At 43.5% G+C, this 22,131-nt stretch overlaps 1 protein-coding gene across 3 annotated transcripts in view; it reads right to left on the minus strand.

Moving 5' to 3' along the window:
- LOC134348420 (cytochrome P450 20A1) overlaps positions 1 to 18,579 on the minus strand; it is a 61,732-nt gene extending 43,153 nt beyond the window's left edge. The window contains exons 1-4 of one of the 3 annotated variants that reach the window (XR_010018420.1): positions 18,371 to 18,575; positions 8,256 to 8,305; positions 4,435 to 4,601; positions 1,203 to 1,348 (exon numbers count right to left, since the gene is read on the minus strand). Coding sequence is in view for 2 of the 3 variants with exons in the window: in XM_063051765.1 (XP_062907835.1) it covers positions 1,203 to 1,348; positions 4,435 to 4,601; positions 8,256 to 8,305; positions 18,371 to 18,442 (435 nt within the window). In the remaining variant the exon portion in view is untranslated. Of the gene's footprint in view, positions 1 to 1,202; positions 1,349 to 4,434; positions 4,602 to 8,255; positions 8,306 to 18,370 lie in introns of all 3 variants that reach the window. The other 2 variants (XM_063051765.1, XM_063051764.1) reach the window with 2 other exon arrangements.
- Between the last annotated feature and the right edge of the window lie 3,552 nt (positions 18,580 to 22,131).

The raw sequence follows: 22,131 nt of genomic DNA on the forward strand, positions 1-22,131 counted from the left end.
TGGGGTACCGCAAGGCTCAGTGCTGGGACCCCAGTTGTTTACAATATATATTAATGACTTGGATGAGGGAATTAAATGCAGCATCTCCAAGTTTGCGGATGACACAAAGCTGGGTGGCAGTGTTAGCAGTGAGGAGGATGCTAAGAGGATGCAGGGTGACTTGGATAGGTTGGGTGAGTGGGCAAACTCATGGCAGATGCAATTTAATGTGGATAAATGTGAAGTTATCCACTTTGGTGGCAAAAATAGGAAAACAGATTATTATCTGAATGGTGGCCGATTAGGAAAAGGGGAGGTGCAACGAGACCTGGGTGTCATTATACACCAGTCATTGAAAGTGGGCATGCAGGTACAGCAGGCGGTGAAAAAGGCGAACGGTATGCTGGCATTTATAGCGAGAGGATTCGAGTACAGGAGCAGGGAGGTACTACTGCAGTTGTACAAGGCCTTGGTGAGACCACACCTGGAGTATTGTGTGCAGTTTTGGTCCCCTAATCTGAGGAAAGACATCTTTGCCATAGAGGGAGTACAAAGAAGGTTCACCAGATTGATTCCTGGGATGGCAGGTCTTTCATATGAAGAAAGACTGGATGAACTGGGCTTGTACTCGTTGGAATTTAGAAGATTGAGGGGGGATCTGATTGAAACGTATAAGATCCTAAAGGGATTGGACAGGCTAGATGCGGGAAAATTGTTCCCGATGTTGGGGAGGTCTAGAACGAGGGGTCACAGTTTGAGGATAGAGGGGAAGCCTTTTAGGACCGAGGTTAGGAAAAACTTCTTCACACAGAGAGTGGTGAATCTGTGGAATTCTCTGCCACAGCAAACTGTTGAGGCCAGTTCATTAGCTATGTTTAAAAGGAAGTTAGATATGGCCCTTGTGGCTACAGGGGTCAGGGGGTATGGAGGGAAGGCTGGGTTCTGAGTTGGATGATCAGCCATGATCATAATAAATGGTGGTGCAGGCTCGAAGGGCCGAATGGCCTACTCCTGCACCTATTTTCTATGTTTCTATGCTTCTATGAATGCAAAAGCTGCAGTGTGACTGAAAGGCTTCACAGGTATTACTTAAAAATATTGTATCCGAAGGAAAGTTTTCTTCAACTGCAAAATGAAGTCTTTCAATGAAGAATGAAAATTGCATTGAAGAAGTCTACAGAGATTGATAGAGGGATGGTTTGAATAGTCCCAAAACTATTTACCTTCAGAATAAGGGTGAAGTTGCTCTGGATTGCTTTATTCACTGCAGCCTCGTAAACTTTCTTCCTTGCATGACTCTCAGCAGCACTACCTCCAAACCCAGCCTGGTATCCTAGCAGTGATTTCAGCATGGTCTCGAATGGATCAGCTAAATGGAGGCGGAAAGAAGTTAAAACAGTAAAGTGGGCAACTCGACTTTCATAGAACATAAAACAGTAAAGCACAGGAACAGGCCCTTTAGTCTGCAAAATTATGCCGAACTAATCAAAGGAAAAAGGAAATGCCCAAGTAACTAATCTTTTCTGCCTACACGATTTCTATGTTTCTCCAACTTTGCATATTCATGTGCTTATCTAAGAGCCATTTAAATACCTCCATCATATTTGCCTCCAACACCACTCTGGCCGTGTATTCTAGGCACCCACCACTCTCTGAGTAAAATAAAAAAATAAACAACGTCCCCCGCACACCTCCTTTGAACTTACCCCCTCTCAGCTGAAATACATGCCCTCTAGTACAAGCCATTTTGACCCGAGGAAGAACTTTTTAAAAAGTAACTTATCAAGGTACAGCGCAGAGTAAGCCCTTTGAGCCACGCCACCCAGCGATCCCCCAATTTAACCCTAGCCTAATCATGAGACAATTTACAATGACCAGTTAACCTCCCAACTGGTACATCTTTGGACCAAGAGAGGAAACTGGAGCAACAGGAGGAAATCCACTCCGTCACGGCAGCTGTGGGAATTGAACCTAGAACTCCTGTACTGTAAAGCACTGTGCTAACCACTACACTACTGTGCGGCCCATACTGGTTGCCTATTCGCTATCTATGCCTCTCATAACCTTACAAACTATCAGGTCTGTCTTCAGCATCTGCTACTACAGAGGTAAAAGAAACTTCTCCTTGCAGTACATGCCCTTTAATCCAAGCAGCATCCTGCATCCTGGCAAACTCTTCTGCACTCTTTTTAAAGCCTCCAGAGCCTTCCTATAAAGGCAACCATAACTGAAGGGCAGCCATTTATTTGGGACAAAGCTTAAAGAATAAAAACTAATCGAGAAAATAGTCGGGATTCACTTCATTTATTTGGGACATTGTAAGCACTTAATTGGGACAGAAGACCGTTGTCAAACAGTTTTTAACTAGTGTCAGTCACATGCACGTATGTGGTCATTAGACAATACACCATGCTTAGAGCAAACAGTTCTAAAATAGAGTCAGTTGCTTGTGTTTGTGCTCAAAAAGCAGTAATTCTTGTCACTGATAGTTGGAAATAAACAAGCAGTACGATGATTTCGAACCATTTTGTTCACTGTGGTTTCTAGCATTCAGGCTTGGAGATGGCAGAAACAGCCAGAAGCGAAAATGAAATAATTTCAATACTTCAACAAGTTAGCAACTACAAAAAATTTGAAGATATCAACAATCATCTTGAATGCTAGAATGAAAATTTGGAGGATGTAATCATCGAAAGCATTGTATGAAGACAGTCCATTATCAGCACCAGGTGTCTGCACTGATATTGCTCATTTATAGGCAATCAACAGACATTGTACACTGAATGAATTCCTCCCTCAATAACTATGAGGAACCAATACACAAACTGAAAGTACTGTAGTAGTATTGGTAGTGTTTTAATTTGTTCTGTATGTCATTTAAATATGTAACTTGTTACTCATTTAAACAGTAGTTTGTCTTTTTTTTAATATACCTGTTTAACTATTTCCATGGAACTTCAGCTAATTTGAGCAGCCACTTAATTGTGCCAAAATGTACTGGTCCCGATCTTTCCCAATTAACTGGAATCTGATATATTTGGAGAAGCATAGTCTGATTAAGGACAGTCGGACAATGACAGTGTAAGGAACTTACCTCTATTATTTCCCCCCCCCCCGCATACTTTCCTTCAATTTCTTTAAAATTATGGTTCCTTGTACTAGTCATTTCCTGGGAAAAAGTTTCTGACTATACACTCCATCTCTGCTCCTTCTCATCTTGTACACCTCTATCAGGTCATCACTCATCTTCCTTCGTTCCCAACAGAAAAACCCTTTTAATGGAACAACATTAGCTACTCACCAGTCCTTTGGGAATTGCCTGTGGCGAGAGAGGATGCAAAGATCTTGGTCAAGGCTCCAACAATCTTATTTTGCCTCCCTCAATAACCACCTTAATGTTCTTTCAGAGACCCAACACTACCTCCCTCCTTATCTCAAAATGCCCTAGCATATTAGCATGCTCCAGTGATTTCACTATCCCCTATATCAGGGGTTCCCAACCTTTTTTAATGCCATAGACCCCTACCATTAACCGAGGGGTCTGTGGAGCCCAGGTAGGACAGCCCTGCTCTACATTATCTCCTTGGTAAATACTGAGGCAAAGAACCTACTTAGGGTGTTGGCCACATCCTCCACCCACAAGCACGTAGTCTTTCTGATATCCCTGAGTTATTCTCCCTCTTCCTAGTTATTCTCTTGTTCTTGATGTATGCTTAGATATGTCTGTACACACATTCCTCATGTTGTCCAGCAACTAACATAATATTAAACCATGTCTTGAGCCTTAAACTATACCACTTTAACAGCCTATTCTCGGTCAGAAGGTGGGCCATCAAAATTGGTCTCTGTACCTTAGGTTATAAAGTACTCTCAGCCACAAATACCATTTGAGAGTCTTACTCAATGCCCATGGGCATATCTAGTTTACAGACAGCAGCCAAGTCTGTTGCTAGGATTCCAGCATTCCTGAATATACATGTCTGAATCATTCTGAGATCTCATCTCACACATATCTGTTATTCAGAAGCCCTAGACTTCATTCTAGTCTGAAACTTATTCTGGTACTTATCATTCCAAATATTCACCGACCTTGATTATATTCTGTTTCTTAAATCTTACCCTAAATTGTTAATTAATTTGAAAGTGGATACTGTTTCCCAACGTGTATCTGCTGTCTCTTGATGAGTTGCGTAAGATGCTTCCAGACTCTAAAATGTGAGGTGGGGCACAGTGGTAGTGACCAGGTTCAATTTCACGCACGGGGAGTTCGTACATTCTCCCCACTACCACATGGGTTTCCTCCGGGTGCTCGACTTTCCTCATGCATTCCAAAGATGTATGGGTTAGTAGGTTAATTGGTTAGTAGGTGTAATTGGGTGGTGCAGGTTTGTTGGGCTGGAAGGGCAAGCTACTGTGCTGTGTCTCTAAACCTCTAAAAAGGAAGTCTCTACTTACACGTCCGGTTTGGATTGATGTGCTCTTTCAAGAGGTCCAAGGAACCCAAACTTATCACCAGCCGTTGTCCAAACCAGAAAGATACAATGGATCCATATTTTTCATGAAGATTTACCAGGAACTGATGAAGACTGCCAGTGCTCACAATATCTGGAAGATTCCCATCCCTGAGGATTAAGAACAAATAGTTGCCTTCAGATAAAGTTGGAAAAGAGAGCAGTTGAAAGGAAGGGAAATGTTTTGGCCAGGGCAGTGGGAAATGGCTATGGAAATAGCAGTGGGGAAAAAAATCCACTTAAAGACCTGGTGGCACTGTTTTGAGTAGAAGTGGATAATCACTAATGACTAAATTTATTATTTATGCAAGTTCTCAAAAGAAGATTGCTGTTCTGGTGAGTTTATGTTCCAAATAGTTGCTGTGGATTCCACATCACAACAGTGTCTTCAAAATTACTTGGGTAATTGTGAAGCAATTGAGAAATTCTGAAATTTTGAGATGCACAGTACGAATTCAACTTTGCCTTTTCATTTTTATTTTAAAAACACTGAATACAGGGACTCGGAACTAGGAACAACATTGCCGAACAATAATAGCACCCAAGTGATTGATTTGAAGCACATACTTTACGTGATTGTTCTCCACTCAACATATTTTCTAATTAACCTTGACTTGGGAAAAGTTGGTATGATGTTTCATTTCTTAATTTTCTAGTGTTTGAACAGTCTTTCCTGAAAATGTTGACTGTTTGCCATGAGCCTGGCATATCCCCTCAACTCAAGGGCTGACACTTTGCCAATAAGGACTATTTAAATCTAGAGTCAGAAAAAAGTATTCTGATGAAAGGTTTTCATTTTTGCCAGACATTTTTCAGCAATTTTGTTTTGTACAAGGATGAATTCTGAGACGATCATTCATAAGACAACTTCTCTATTTACAGAGAAAGAGGGAAGTGGAGTGAAGTGATAGGGCATAAATCATTTCCCTAGAAATTGTCTTCACAAACCAATTCATTTTAAACAGCATTACACCTTTCTTCACAAAGCAAAGATGGTTATTCTGGGCATTTTATCTACAGAATTCAGTCATAATTCCAAGTTAAACTGAAGGAGCATTGTTTCTGGTTGGTTGGAGGCTTCTCATCTAAAATTTGACAAACCAGTTCCAACCTATCTTTTGTTACAGATAGATGGCACAATGGGAATTTGAAACCAACCTGACCAAATTACATTTCCAAACATGTACTGTCAATAGATATCCAAATTGTGCACACATCAGAACTGTCTTCATCACAATTTATTGGCTGATGATAGATAAATACTGAGTGCTATTGCACAGTGTTATCTTTAAGACATTCTCCTCAAACTCAAATCCTTTTTCGCTGAACCAACCTAACACTTTCACATAGGAAACTCCCCAGGATGGGAACCATCCTAACGAACCCTCTTTGAACCACCTCCAATTAAATTCTATCTATTTTCTTAAACAGGTGGACCAAAATTACTGGTAGCATTTGAGATGAGGTCTCACTCATGTGTTTTACAGTTGTGATAAGACTTCACTGCTTTTATATCCAACTCTTCTTGAAATAAGAGACAACTTTCATTAGTCTTTCCTATGGCAAACACATTAATGCATGAGCAAGGCCCCCCAATTTCACATGTGTCACAACTTTTTCAGATTTTCTCTTTTTAAATAGTTCTCTGTTCTTTTGTTTTTAATTCCAAAATAAATAACTTCACTTTCTTCCACGTTGTTCTATCCATTTGCCAACTTGTCATCATTCACCTAACCCATTTGTTTCTCTCTGAACTGTCTGCATCCTCCTCGCAGTTTACCTTCTGATTATTTGGTGTCATCTACAAATTTGGTTTCAGCATATTTGCTTCCTTCCTACAAGATAATATTTATTTTTACAAACCTTGTAATGAGTTGCAATCCTTACACTGGTCCCCATTGTACCCTTATTGAAAATGACCTTTTACCTGTATTCACTGTTTCCTACCACCGGTCAACTTCCATTGATGCCAACACACTACCTCACCACGTCAGTGAAATACCTTGTCAAATAGCTTCTGTAAGGCTGAATATACATACTAGATACCCTCTGTAAATTCTGGCCAGGATTTTGCCAAAAAAAAATTAGGACAGATGTGATTTTCCCTTCATGAAACTATATTGACTTGCATGATTAGAAATAACTTCACAAATGTGCTGCAATTGCTTCCTTCATAATTGATTCTGACATTTTTCTAACAATTATTTGTCTGATTAGTCTTCCATCACTGCTTTTTGACTCACTTCTTTTTGAATAAGGCAGTTTTCCAATCCTCTGGAACTTGTCCAGTATCTGAGGATTTTTGGAAACTCATAGCAAATTCAACTACCATCTCTGCAAATATTTCTTTTAGAATCCCAGGATGGAAGCCATCTGGTCCAGAGACTTATCATTTAGCACTCCACTCACCCCCACCATTAGTTTATCCAACATTAATTTTTTCACAATGGTGACAATATTAATCCCTTCCCAGCATTATTCAGTATTAATAGGATGCTTGCAGTAACTGTAAAACAAATTTGATGCCAAATATCTATTTAACTCCTCTTCCGTTTCCAGTAATGTTTCCCCAGCCTCCTCCATTTGGGTGTTTGATCTTTCGTTGGCAGGGCCATTTTGCTTACAATGATTACCAAACACATTGTCCTGTGTCATTGCTTCAGCTTGGATGATGCTTCTGATATGTTCTCTCACCCTCCTTATTGAACATGGGTTAATTCCAGGCTTGATGGCAATCACAGAGCAAGAAACTTGCCATGTTGTGAACTTAATTATTAATACTGATTTAAATATTAAATAAATCAGAAAGTAATAGAGAAGTATAGTAACCTAGTCTGAGCCAACCATCAACCACTCTAACCACTTTTATTCTAATCCTATATTAATCCTATATTTTTATTCTTGTTAACTACCCCAGCTTCTACCACTCCCCCATAAACTAGGGAAAATTTATAGCCTTTGGGGATGTGGGAGGAAACTGATGCATTTGGAGGGAACCTACACAATCACATGGGGAACATGCAAGCTCCGCACAGTCAGCGCTGGAGGTCAGGGTGGAACCTGGGTACCTAGAGCTCTACGAACAGTGCCACAGTGCCATGCAAAACATTAGGATTCTCTACATCTATCAAGACCGTCAAATGGCCACTCCTCCCATTATTGTTATGAAGAACTATAATCCGACTAGTAGATTGGTGAAGACAAGGCTGGTTCTCCCTCATTTACTCTGATGCATACCTACTTTGGCAGCTCTGCCATTCAGGACTCAATCAATTCTATTACTGAGCTGCTTGTGGTGATGGGCAAATAAATCCCCCAGCTGTGGCACACACTGCTTTCACTTCCCAGTCATTGTGTTGGACGTGGGAAGTGCTGATTCACCAGCCTGAGGAAGGGTAGTAGGGGTCAGTGAACAGATTACCCTTGCCCATGTCTGACAGATCCTAGGCCCTGGCTTCAATGGTGAGTGAAGGCAGTCTAAGCCACATACTTCAGACTGCTTCTTCACCACCTGCATGCTGTGATGTAGGTCCCTGAGCAATTAATTGACAGGAATGTTGCACTGTTGCTTCACTGAGCTGTAGGATAGCTTGCTGTTGTAATTCTTGCAGTGTTCCAAAGCATAGCCAGATTTCCATTATCACAACAGAGATAGCAGTTCAAAACCACTTCATTGGTTTTAAAGGACTTCCCTCATCCAGAGGAGAAACTACGTCTTTCTATTTGGTACAGATCTTCTAGTTTGCAGAGCAAAGACTGACTTACTTCTCATCTGTAGGCGTCATTCCTGGAATGCCAGATGCTTGCCTGGATGCCTATTGATAAAACAAAGAATAAATATTGAGAATAAAGCAACTGAAAAGAAATTACTGCTATTCATGTAATAGTCTGAAGCATGAAGGCATTTATTCCTACATCCTCCCCTTCAAGGAATTGATTTCAAGTACGATTGGCAATGCTTCCCAAGTTATCGATCCTAACTGGAATCTGCCCTCATATGATCCAGCAGAGGTTCATGAACCAGAATCAGAACTGGTCCCATGTCCACACCTACAGATGAGTCTTACAACAAGTCCTGTTTGTCCCTGGTCCAGTAGGTGATATGTACAACTTGTAAACGGGAAAAATAAATTGTGTAAATTAAAATAATCTTTACTTAAGTTAAAGTAAATAATTAGGCAAAGTACGAGTATTTTGACCATACTTCTGAATGCTGAACAAATTTCAGAAAAGTACTTTAGAAATACAAAGTGTACACTAAGTTGTCTCACATATAACAATTTCATATATTTTCTTATGACTTTGAAGGAGACCATTCAGCCTTCTGAGTCGATGACAGCCCTCAAAGTTCCATATTACTATATAGACGTCTGCTAGCACTGTGTCCAGAACTATAGTGGTAGACCATTATCAATTTGTTACATGAACCCAGTGATATTGTTACAGATCTGTAACCAACAGAACTGTATTCCAGTTATGGTAACAGAGCACTACCCACGCATGCTAAAGCACATTAACAATGACAGTCCTGTACCTAGTGTTAATAAACTGATAGGCAAATAGCTACCAGAACATGAAAGCATGAACGGGAGTGTGCCATTTAGTTCCAAACCTTCTCTTTCTTTTATGCAAACATGAGGAAATCTGCAGATGCTGGAAATTCAAGTAACACACACAAAATGCTGCTGGAACGCAGCAGGCCAGGCAGCATCTCTAGAAAGAGGTACAGTTGACTTTTCGGGCCAAAACCCTTCATCAGGACTAACTGAAAGAAGAGATAGTAAGAGATTTGAAAGTGGGAGGGGGAGGGGGAAATCGAAATGATGGGAGAAGACAGGAGGGGGAGGGATAGAGCCAAGAGCTGTTAAGTTGATTGGCAAAAGGGATATGAGAGGATCATGGGACAGAAGGCCTAGGGAGAAAGAAAGGGGGAGGGGAGCATCAGAGGAAGATATAGTGAGAGGGACAGAGGGAGGAAAAAGAGAGAGAAAGACAGGGAGAAAATAAATAAATAAATAAATAAATAATAAGGGATGAGGTAAGAAGGGGAGGAGGGGCATTAACAGAAGTTAGAGAAGTCAATGTTCATGTCATCAGGTTGGAGGCTACCCAGAGGGAATATAACGTGTTGTTCCTCCAACCTGAGTGTGGCTTCATCTTGACAGTAGAGGAGGCCATGGATGGACATATCATAATGGGAATGGGACGTGGAATTAAAACGTGTGACCACTGGGAGATCCTGCTTTCTCTGGCGGACTGAGTGTAGGTGTTCAGCGAAACGGTCTCCCAGTCTGCGTCGGGTCTCGCCAATATACAGAAGGCCGCATCGGGAGCACTGGACGCAGTACATCACACCAGCCGACTCACAGGTGAAGTGTCCAGGTCCAACATATAATTCTCCGTAATTTCCGCCACCTCCAACATGATTCCACCACCAAGCACATCTTTCCCGTTCCCCCCCCCCGCTTTCTATAGGGATCACTCCCTACTTGGCTCCCTTGTCCATTTGTCGCCCCCATCCCTCCCCACCCATCACCCTCCCGGCACTTATCCTTGTAAGCGGAACAAGTGCTACACATGCCCTTACACTTCCTCCCTCACCACCATTCAGGGCCCCAGACAGTCCTTCCAGGTGAGGCGACACTTCACCTGTGAGTTGGCTGAGGTGATATACTGTGTCCAGTGCTCCCGGTACGGCCTTCTACATATTGGTGAGACCCGACGCAGACTGGGAGACCGTTTCACTGAACACCTACACTCTGTCCGCCAGAGAAAGCAGGATCTCCCAGTGGCCACACATTTTAATTCCACGTCCCATTCCCATTCTGATATGTCCATCCATAGCCTCCTTTACTGTCAAGATAAAGCGACACTCAGGTTGGAGGAACAACACCTTATATTCCATCTGGGTAGCCTTCAAGCTGATGGCATGAACATTGACTTCTCTAATTTCTGCTAATGCCCCTCCCCCACTTCTTATCCCATCCTTTATTTATTTACTTTTTTCCCCTCCTTTCTTTCTCTCTCTTTTTTCTCCCTCTGTCCGTCTCACAATATCTCCCTCTGATGCTCCCCTCCCCCTTTCTTTCTCCCTAGGCCTCCCGTCCCATGATCCTCTCCCTTCTCCAGCTTTGTATCCCTTTTGCCAATCAACTTTCCAGCTCTAGGCTCCATCCCTCCCACTCCTGTCTTCTCCTATCATTTCGGATCTCCTCCTCCACCCCCCCCCCCCCACTTTCACATCCCTTTCCATCTTTTCTTTCAGTTAGACCTGACGAAGGGTCTCGGCCCAAATCGTCGACTGTACCTCTTCCTATAAATGCTGCCTGGCCTGCTGCATTCCACCAGCATTTTGTGTGTGTTGCCTGACTTCCCTTTAATTCATATGTGCCCTGTGACCAAACCCCACAAACCTGATTTTGCTGCATATCTAACAAAACCGATTTGCAAAATTTAGCATTAATTCCCATTAGATTTGCACATAGAAGTGTCTCCTAACTTCACTGGCGTTCATGCCATTACTTATCCTTCAAATACATCAGATTATCTGGTCACCCATTGCGGCTTATGGGACCTTGCTATGCACAAACTGGTGGCTGGGATTTCAATGAACGAACCTGATAACAAAAGAACACAAATGTATGACAGTAGGCAATATCCCAGGAAGTCAATGAGTTACTTTTATACAGCAATGCTTGTGAAAATACAATGGTATAAGGACACAGATTTTCCAATTGTACAATAGTACAGTATTGTGAGTATACTGCTTCTTTTCAAATACTGGGCATTTCAAGGATTTGGGTTAACCCATTTATCGCATCCAATATGAATATAAAAACTTCATTTAATGCAGAAAACAGGGAATCAATTCAATACAGACATGACTGTTAAAATGTTTGCAGCAAAGACATTAATCCTTGATTGTCTTGCTTACAGACACATGTACAGTGGCTCATAAATCATTGACAAGCGATGTATCAGCTGCAAGTACACAAGACACTGTTATTACATAGTTCACAAGCAACCACTGCAATTCAGATACCAGGAACTCCTTGAAGGATATCGAACTCCATCACAATACACAGCCCTGCTGCAAAGTGCTAAGTAATTTAGTTTGTGCAGAAATAATGAAAATGCACCTAAATCCGATTCTTTGCAATTGTTTGTATGCAGCCACAGCTCGCAGACAGAGCCACTTTTGCAGCTAGTTTGCATATTTGCATAAATAATAGCAAGCAGTCACACAAACAAATTGAGTGGTAAGATTGGCACATAGAAACATAGAAACATAGAAAATAGGTGCAGGAGTAGGCCATTCGGCCCTTCGAGCCTGCACCGCCATTCAGTACGATCATGGCTGATCATCCAACTCAGAACCCTGCACCAGCCTTCCCTCCATACCCCCTGATCCCCTTAGCCACAAGGGCCATATCTAACTCCCTCTTAAATATAGCCAATGAACTGGCCTCAACTATTTCCTGTGGCAGAGAATTCCACAGGTTCACCACTCTGTGTGAAGAAGTTTTTCCTCATCTCGGTCCTAAAAGGCTTCCCCTTTATCCTCAAACTGTGACCCCTCGTTCTGGACTTCCCCAACACCGGGAACAATCTTCCTGCATCTAGCCTGTCCAATCCCTTTAGGATTTTATATGTTTCAATAAGATCCCCCCTCAATCTTCTAAATTCCAACGAGTATAAGCCTAGTCGATCCAGTCTTTCATCATATGAAAGTACTGCCATCCCAGGAATCAATCTGGTGAACCTTCTTTGTACTCCCTCTATGGCAAGAATGTCTTTCCTCAGATTAGGGGACCAAAACTGCACACAATACTCCAGGTGTGGTCTCACCAAGGCCTTGTACAACTGCAGTAGTACCTCCCTGCTCCTGTACTCGAATCTTCTTGCTATGAATGCCAGCATACCATTCGCCTTTTTCACTGCCTGCTGTACTTACATGCCCACTTTCAATGACTGGTGTACAATGACACCCAGGTCTCGTTGCACCTCCCCTTTTCCTCATCGGCCACCATTCAGATAATAATCTGTTTTCCTGTTTTTGCCACCAAAGCGGATAACCTCACATTTATCCACATTAAATTGCATCTGCCATGAATTTGCCCACTCACCTAACCTATCCAAGTCACCCTGCATCCTCTTAGCATCCTCCTCACAGCTAACACTGCCGCCCAGCTTCGTGTCATCCGCAAACCTGGAGATGCTGCATTTAACTCCCTCATCTAAGTCATTAATATATATTTTAAACAACTGGGGTCCCTGTACTGAGCCTTGCGGTACCCCACTAGGCACTGCCTGCCATTCTGAAAAGGTTCCGTTTATTCCCACTCTTTGCTTCCTGTCTGCCAACCAATTCTCTATCCACATCAATACCTTACCCCCAATACCGTGTGCTTTAAGTTTGCACACTAATCTCCTGTGTGGGACCTTGTCAAAAGCCTTTTGAAAATCCAAATATACCACATCCACTGGTTCTCCCCATACACTCTACTAGTTACATCCTCAAAAAATTCTATGAGATTCGTCAGACATGATTTTCCTTTCACGAATCCATGCTGACTTTGTCCGATGATTTCACCGCTTTCCAAATGTGCTGTTATCACATCTTTGATAACTGACTCTAGCATTTTCGTCACCACCGATGTTAGGGTAACCGGTCCATAATTCTCCGGTTTCTCTCTCCCTCCTTTTTTAAAAAAGCGGGGTTATATTAGCCACCCTCCAATCTTCAGGAACTAGTCCAGAATCTAAAGAGTTTTGAAAAATTATCACTAATACATCCACTATTTCTTGGGCTACTTCCTTAAGCACTCTGGGATGCAGACCATCTGGCCCTGGGGATTTATATGCCTTTAATCCCTTCAATTTACCTAACACCACTTCCTTACTAACATGTATTTCCCTCAGTTCCTCCATCTCACTAGACCCTCTGTCCCCTACTATTTCTGGAAAATTATTTATGTCCTCCTTAGTGAAGACAGAACCAAAGTAGTTATTCAATTGGTCTGCCATGTCCTTGTTCCCCATAATCAATTCACCCGTTTCTGTCTGTACGGGACCTACATTTGTCTTAACCAATCTTTTTCTTTTCACATATCTATAAAAGCTTTTACAGTCAGTTTTTATGTTCCCTGCCAGTTTTCTCTCATAATCTTTTTTCCCTTTCCTAATTAAGCCCTTTGTCCTCCTCTGCTGGACTCTGAATTTCTCCCAGTCCTCAGGTGAGCCACTTTTTCTGGCTAATTTGTATGCTTCTTCTTTGGAATTGATACTATCCCTAATTTCCCTTGTCAGCCACGGGTGCACTACCTTCCCTGATTTACTCTTTTGCCAAACTAGGATGAACAATTGTTGTAGTTCATCCATGCGATCTTTAAATGCTTGCCATTGCATATCCACCATCAACCCTTTAAGTATCATTTGCCAGTCTATCTTAACTAATTCTCGTCTCATACCTTCAAAGTTACCCTTCTTTCAGTTCAGAACTTTTGTTTCTGAATTAAATATGTCACTCTCCATCTTAATGAAGAATTCCACCATATTATGGTCACTCTTACCCAAGGGGCCTCTCACGACAAGATTGCTAATTAACCCTTCCTCATTGCTCAATACCCAGTCTAGAACAGCCTGCTCTCTAGTTGGTTCCTCGACATGTTGCTTCAAAAAACCATCCCGCATACATTCCAAGAAATCCTCTTCCTCAGCACCCTTACCAATTCATTTCACCTAATCTATATGTAGATTGAAGTCACCCATTATAACTGCTGTTCCTTTATTGCATGTATTTCTAATTTCCTGTTTAATGCCATCCCCAACCTCACTACTACTGTTAGGTGGCCTGTACACAACTCCCCCCAGCATTTTCTGCCCCTTAGTGTTAGGCAGCTCTACCCATATCAATTCCACATCCTCCCGGCTAATGTCCTTCCTTTCTATTGCGTTAATCTCCTCTCTAACCAGCAATGCTACTCCACCTTCCTTTTCTTTCATGTCTATCCCTCCTGATAGAATGTTGGCCTTCATTGCTAGATGGATTAAATTCAAGAGCAGGGAGGTCATGCTGCAACTATACAGGGTACTGGTGAGGCCGCACCTGGAGTACTGTGTGCAGTTCTGGTCTCCATACTTGAGGAAGTATATACTGGCTTTGGAGGCAGTACAGAGGAGACTCACCAGGTTGATTCCAGGGATGAAGGGGTTAACCTATGAGGAGAGATTGAGTCGCCTGTGACTATACTCTCTGGAATTCAGAAGAATGAGAGGGGATCTTATAGAAACATACAAAATTTTGAAAGGGATAGGTAAAATAGAAGTAGGAAAGTTGTTTCCACCGGTAGGTAGCACTAGAACTAGGGGACATTGCCTCAAGATTCAGGGGAGAAGATTTAGGACGGAGATGAGGAGAAACTGTTTTTCCCAGAGAGTGGTGAATCTGTGGAATTCTCTGCTCAGGGAATCAGTTGAGGCTTCTTCACTAAATATATTTAAGATACAGTTAGATAGATTTTTACATAGTTGGGGAATTAAGGGTTATGGGGGAAAAGGCAGGTAGATGGAGCTGAGTTTACGGACAGATCAGCCATGATCTTATTGAATGGCGGGGCAGGTTCGATGGGCCGGATGGCCTACTCCTGCTCTTATTTCTGATATTCTTATATTGAATATCCCTGAATGTTGAGCTCCCATCCTTGGTCACCCTGGAGCCATGTCTCTGTGATCCCAACTGTATCATATTCATTAATAACAATCTGCACTTTTAATTCATCCACCTTGTTATGAATGCTCCTTGCATTGACACACAAAGCCTTCAGGCGCGCTTTTACAACTCCCTTATACAATTCCGTTGAAAAGTGGCCCTTTTTGATGCTTGCCCTGGATTTGCCGGCTTGCCACTTTTACTTTTCACCTTACTACTTTTTGCTTCTACCCTCATTTTACACCCCTCTCTCTCTCTGCACTTGTTCCCATCCCCCTGTTGTGAACTAACCTCCTCTCTCCTAGTCTCTTTAATTTGATTCCCACCCCCCAACCATTCTAGTTTAAAGTCACCTTAGTAGCCCTCACAAATCTCCCTGCCAGGATATTGGACCCCCTAGGATTCAAGTGTAACCCGTCCTTTTTGTACAGGTCACACCTGCGTCAAAAGAGGTCCCAATGATCCAAAAACTTGAATCCCTGCCCACTGCTCCAATCCCTCAGCCATGCATTTATCCTCCACCTCACTGAATTCCTACTCTCACTGTCGCGTAGCACAGACAGTAATCGCATAGCACAGGCAGATTATTACCTTTGCAGTCCTTTTTCTCAACTGCCTTCCTAACTCCCTATATTCTCCTTTCAGGACCTCTTCCCTTTTCCTACCTATGTCATTGGTACCCATATGTACCACGACCTCTGGCTCCTCACCCTCCCACTTCAGGATATCTTGGACGCGTTCAGAAATATCCCGGACCCTGGCACCAGGGAGGCAAACTACCATCCGGGTCTCCTGACTGCGTCCACAGAATCACCTATCTGACCCCCTTACTATCGAGTCCCCTATTACAACTGCCCTCCTCTTCCTCTCCCTACCCTTCTGAGCTACAGGGCCGGACTCTGTGCCGGAGGCATGGTCACTGTCGCTTCCCCCATGTAAGCTGTCCCTCCCAACAGTATTCAAACAGGAATACTTATTGTCAAGGGGCACAGCCACTGGGGTACTCTCTAGTATCTGACCCTTCCCCTTCCTAACCGTGACCCATATGTCTGCCTGTAACTCCTCTCTATCAACTCCTCACTCTCCCTGACCAGACGAAGGTCATCGAGCTGCAGCTCCAGTTCCCTAACGCGGTCCCTTAGGAGCTGCATCTCGGCGCACCTGGCGCAGATGTGGACGTCCGGGAGGCTTAGAGACTCCAGGCCCTCCCACATCTGGCACCGAGAACAACAAGCTGCCCCTCTCCTCAAATAACAACAAAAAATGAATACCAAACCTTCCTCGCCTCGCCCGTTTCCGCCTAAGCCCGTTGAGCTGAAGCCCTTAAGCCTTCACTCTGCTCCCGGCTCACTCCACCGCCCGCAAACCCCGCTGCCTGCTGTATAAGGCTGTGTTCCTTTTAAATCTTCCGCGCTTCACTGCCCGACGTCACATGCCTGCGCAGTCACGCCTCTCTGAACGTCGATGGAAAAAAAACCCAAAAAATTCAAAAATGGCTTCCTCCGCTCTCCCGCTCCGATTCTCAGACTTCCTTCTCCGAATGCTTGCCACCATTGATCAGGGAATTGAGTACAAGGTCAGGAAATCAGGTTGCAACTTTGGTTAGGTCGCACTTGGTGTATCGTGTGCAATTCTGCTCGTCCCATTACAGAAATAATGTGGAGACTTTGGAGAAGGTTTACCAAAGTTCAAATAAAAGTTAACGAAATACATATATGTTACCATATCAAACTTTGAGATTCTTTTTATGCAGACAATTACAGGGAAAAAATAAACACAATAGAATTTTACAAAAAACTGTACACAAAGACTTACAAACACTAATGTGCAAAAGAGACACTGCAAACAAAAATAATACTGAGAACATGAGGTGTAGAGTCCTTGAAAGTGAATTTGTAGATCAGAGGATCATTTCAAGAGCCTGATAGTTGTAGGGTAATAACTGTTCCTGGATCTGATAGCACAGGATCTAAGAATCTGTACTTCCTATTCTATGGGAACAACAGGAATTCTGCAGATGCTGGAAATTCAAGCAACACAGATAAAAGCATCTCTAGGAAGAGGTACAGTCGACGTTTCAGGCCGAGACCCTTCGTCAGGACTAACTGAAGGAAGAGTTAGTAAGAGATTTGAAAGTGGGAGGGGGAGGGGGAGATCCAAAATGATAGGAGAAGACAGGAGGGGGACGGATGGAGCCAAGAGCTGGACAGGTGATTGGCAAAGCGGATATGAGAAGATCATGGGACAGGAGGTCCGGGGAGAAAGACAAGGGGGGGGGAACCAGAGGATGGGCAAGGGGTATAGTCAGAGGGACAGAGGGAGAAAAAGGAGAGTGAGAGAAAGAATGTGTGCATAAAAATAAATAACGGATGGGGTACGAGGGGGAGGTGGGGCATTAGCAGAAGTTAGAGAAGTCAGTGCAAGCTTTATTACACAAGGTAGTCAGTGTCCATTACAGGTAGTAATGTAAGCAGATATGATAATGCCATTTAGTAGGCGGAGATAGATATGCAGGGAATAGTGGTAGTGCAGCACATACAGATATAGGAGATTTAGCTTAATTCAACATGGATTTTGGTACAGACACTGTGGACTGAAGGGCCTGTTCCTGCAGTGTACTGGTCTATTGTCTCATAGATTTACCATATGTACAGGCATCAGCTGCTGACATAGGCAGACACATATCCTTGCAATAATGCACACTTCCTTTGCAACAATAGATGCACCATCTCCCTCACTTACTCCTGAGACTTATACACAGTCAAGAGACCTTGACCAACTTCCACCCTTACTGACCGTTATACGTTTGGGGGCTAGAGGAGTAGAGTTCCCATTGCCAAACCCAAGAGATCCGAGTGTCACTGCCTTCATCTGCCAGCAAATTTAATACTGGCCAAAATCACTGTAAGCAAGTGAACCTTTAACAAGTTATTAACACGGGAAGCAGAAGTTAAGCACTATTAATAAGTTGCCAGCTGAGACCAGGAGTTCAAAGGATATTGGAGCAAACATATAAACCATTGTGCAAGGGCAAGAAGGTGGAATTTCGGTCGAAGGGAATGAGGACTATAGAGGAATCCCCGGTTGGTCGGCCCTTGGTTGCTGCCCCGGTAAACGGGAGAGGCCTGGGCTGCCACTGGTTCTCTGCAGTCCGGGCTCTTGGCCTTACCGGGTACAGGTACAACACTGCGCCCATCAGGAACACCACAAAAGTGATAGCGAAGATCGCGAAGTCCAGCATGGTGTCAAGCCTCGGCCTACTCCCGAGCTCAGCCGGAGCGGCAGCCAGAGTCCAATTCTGCTCTACGGTGGGCCGCGTCCTCCCGCAGGGACACGTTTCCAACTCCGCCCCCGAGGACAGACCCGCCCCGCTCCGCCCAGCCGGCCGGCTCCGTATCCACAGCAACGCGGGCCAGGGCTAAATGGCTGGAGACCACCACGCACTAAAGGCCGGCTCCTCGCCGAGCTCCCTTCAGTCTCGTCCTGTAGCCCGAGCCCAGCGGCTGAATCTGCCATTGACTCGATCAATGTACCAAGAAATCGGCATCAAAATTATAATCCAGTTACTTCAAATTCCCAAACGCAATTATTTTGGTCCGCAATTCCCATTCCATCATTGTTCCGATCACAATTTATCAGTTCCCAAACCTGCTGCCAAGAGTTTTGCAGTTCCAGTCCATCAGTAACTTTATCCCAATCCAGATCTTTTGGTCTACATTTGTCAATTCCAGTCCTTCAGTATTGAAATACCATTCCAGATGATCAGTCTCCATGGTGCCGCAACCATAAGCACCAGGTTAGCACTGCTAATGGCTTGGTAAATACGTCAAAGCTATTTTCGATCTTAATCAGATTTAATATCACTGACATATGTCGCGAAATCTGTTGTTATGCAGTAAATTACGGTAAGTTTATATTTTAAAAGTTTATAGAACATAGAACATAGAATAGTACATCACAGTACAGGCCCTTCGGCCCACAATGTTGTGCCGACCCTCAAACCCTGCCTCACCTTAGATTCCTCCATATACCTGTCTAGTAGTCTCTTAAACTTCACTAGTGTATCTGCCTCCACCACTGACTCAGGCAGTGCATTCCATGCACCAACCACTCTCTGAGTGAAAAACCTTCCTCTAATATCCCCCTTGAACTTCCCACCCCTTACCTTAAAGCCATGTCCTCTTGTATTGAGCAATGGTGCCCTGGGGAAGAGGCACTGGCTATCCACTCTATCTATTCCTCTTATTATTTTGTACACCTCTATCATGTCTCCTCTCATCCTCCTTCTCTCCAAAGAGTAAAGCCCTAGCTCCCTTAATCTCCGATCATAATGCAAACTTACTAAACCAGGCAGCATCCTGGTAAATCTCCTCTGTACCCTTTCCAATGCTTCCACATCCTTCCTAAAGTGAGGTGACCAGAACTGGATACAATACTCCAAGTGTGGCCTAACCAGAGTTTTATAGAGCTGCATCATTACATCGCGACTCTTAAACTCTATCCCTCGACTTATGAAAGCTAACACCCCATAAGCTTTCTTAACTACCCTATCCACCTGTGAGGCAACTTTCAGGGATCTGTGGACATGTACCCCGAGATCTGTCTGCTCCTCCACACTACCAAGTATCCTGCCATTTACTTTGTACTCTGCCTTGGAGTTTGTCCTTCCAAAGTGTACCACCTCACACTTCTCCGGGTTGAACTCCATCTGCCACTTCTCAGCCCACTTCTGCATCCTATCGACGTCTCTCTGCAATCTTTGACAATCCTCTACACTATCTACAACACCACCAACCTTTGTGTCGTCTGCAAACTTGCCAACCCACCCTTCTACCCCCACATCCAGGTCGTTAATAAAAATCACGAAAAGTAGAGGTCCCAGAACAGATCCTTGTGGGACACCACTAGTCACAATCCTCCAATCTGAATGTACTCCCTCCACCACCACCCTCTGCCTTCTGCAGGCAAGCCAATTCTGAATCCACCTGGCCAAACTTCCCTGGATCCCATGCCTTCTAACTTTCTGAATAAGCCTACCGTGTGGAACCTTGTCAAATGCCTTAGTAAAATCCATATAGATCATATCCACTGCACTACCCTCATCTATATGCCTGGTCACCTCCTCAAAGAACTCTATCAGGCTTGTTAGACACGATCTGCCCTTCACAAAGCCACGCTGACTGTACCTGATCAGACCATGATTCTCTAAATGCCTATAGATCCTATCTCTAAGAATCTTTTCCAACAGCTTTCCCACCACAGACGTAAGGCTCTCTGGTCTATAATTACCCGGACTATCCCTACTACCTTTTTTGAACAAGTGAACAACATTCACCTCCCTCCAGTCCTCTGGTACCATTCCCGTGGACAACGAGGACATAAAGATCCTAGCCAGAGGCTCAGCAATCTCTTCTCTCGCCTCGTGGAGCAGCCTGGGGAATATTCCGTCAGGCCCCAGGGACTTATCTGTCCTAATGTATTTTAACAACTCCAACGCCTCCTCTCCCTTAATATCAGCATGCTCCAGAACATCAACCTCACTCATATTGTCCTCACTATCAAGTTCCCTCTCATTGGTGAATACCGAAGAGAAGTATTCATTGAGGACCTTGCTCATTTCCACAGCCTCCAGGCACATCTTCCCACCTTTATCTCTAATCGGTCCTACCTTCGCTCCTGTCATCCTTTTTTTCTTCACATAATTGAAGAATGCCTTGGGGTTTTCCTTTACCCTATTCGCCAGGGCCTTCTCATGCCCCCTTCTCGCTTTTCTCAGCCCCTTCTTAAGCTCCTTTCTTGCTTCCCTATATTCCTCAATAGACCCATCTGATCCTTGCTTCCTAAACCTCATGTATGCTGCCTTCTTCTACCTGACTAGATTTTCCACCTCACTTGTCACCCATGATTCCTTCACCCTACCATTCTTTATCTTCTTCACCAGGACAAATTTATCCCTTACATCCCGCAAGAGATCTCTAAACATCAACCACATGTCCATAGTACATTTCCCTGCAAAAACATCATCCCAATTCACACCCGCAAGTTCTAGCCTTATTTAATTAAATAAATAATGCAAAAAGGAAAAAAAGTAATGAGGTAGTATGAGTTCAATGCCCATTCAGAAATCTGATGGCAGAGGGGAAGAAGCTATTAGCTATTCCTGAATCATTGAGTGTGTGCCTTCAGGCTCCTCTACCTCCTCCCTGATGGTAACAATGAGAAGAGAGTATGTTCTGGCTGATGGGGTCCTTAAAGATGGATGCCACCTTTTTGAGGCATAGCGCCTTGAAGATGTCCTGGATGATGGGGAGCAGAGTACCCATGGTAGAGCTGAGTTTAGAACTTTCTGCAGCTTATTTCAATCCTGTGCAGTGCTACCTCACTTACCATAGTAGAAATATCTTTGCTGATATACCTTATCTCGTCAAACTCCTAATGAAATATAGTTGCCGTTGTGCCATGTATCTATTTTTTGCCTGTTTATATCGTATTTTATGTTGTACGTTTATTATAGGTAATTCATCACGTGGTAGGAGTGAATTAATATAGCTACATATTCACACTGGCTAAGTTCAGTATTGGTCTAGTTAGAGCCAACGATATGTTGCACACAGGTTAGATCCTCAGAGATATTGACACCCAGGAACTTGAAATTGCTCACCCTTTCCACTTCTGATCCCTCTATAAAGGACCGGTGTGTGTCTCTTCATCTTACCCTTTCTGAAGTTCACAATCAATCTTTGTTCTTATTGATGTTGAGTGCAAGGTTGTTGCTGCGACATCACTCAACCAGCTGATCTATCTCACTCCTGTCGCCTTCTTGTAACCTTTCAGTCTGAACCAGGTTTTTTCAGTGTCCCGAACCCCACCAGTCATACAATCACAATCATTGTAAACCTGAAATAAGAGAAAATCTGCAGATGCTGAAAA

The sequence above is a fragment of the Mobula hypostoma genome, chromosome 6 (genome assembly GCF_963921235.1).
Source record: "Mobula hypostoma chromosome 6, sMobHyp1.1, whole genome shotgun sequence".
Classification (NCBI taxonomy): Eukaryota; Metazoa; Chordata; class Chondrichthyes; order Myliobatiformes; family Myliobatidae; genus Mobula; species Mobula hypostoma.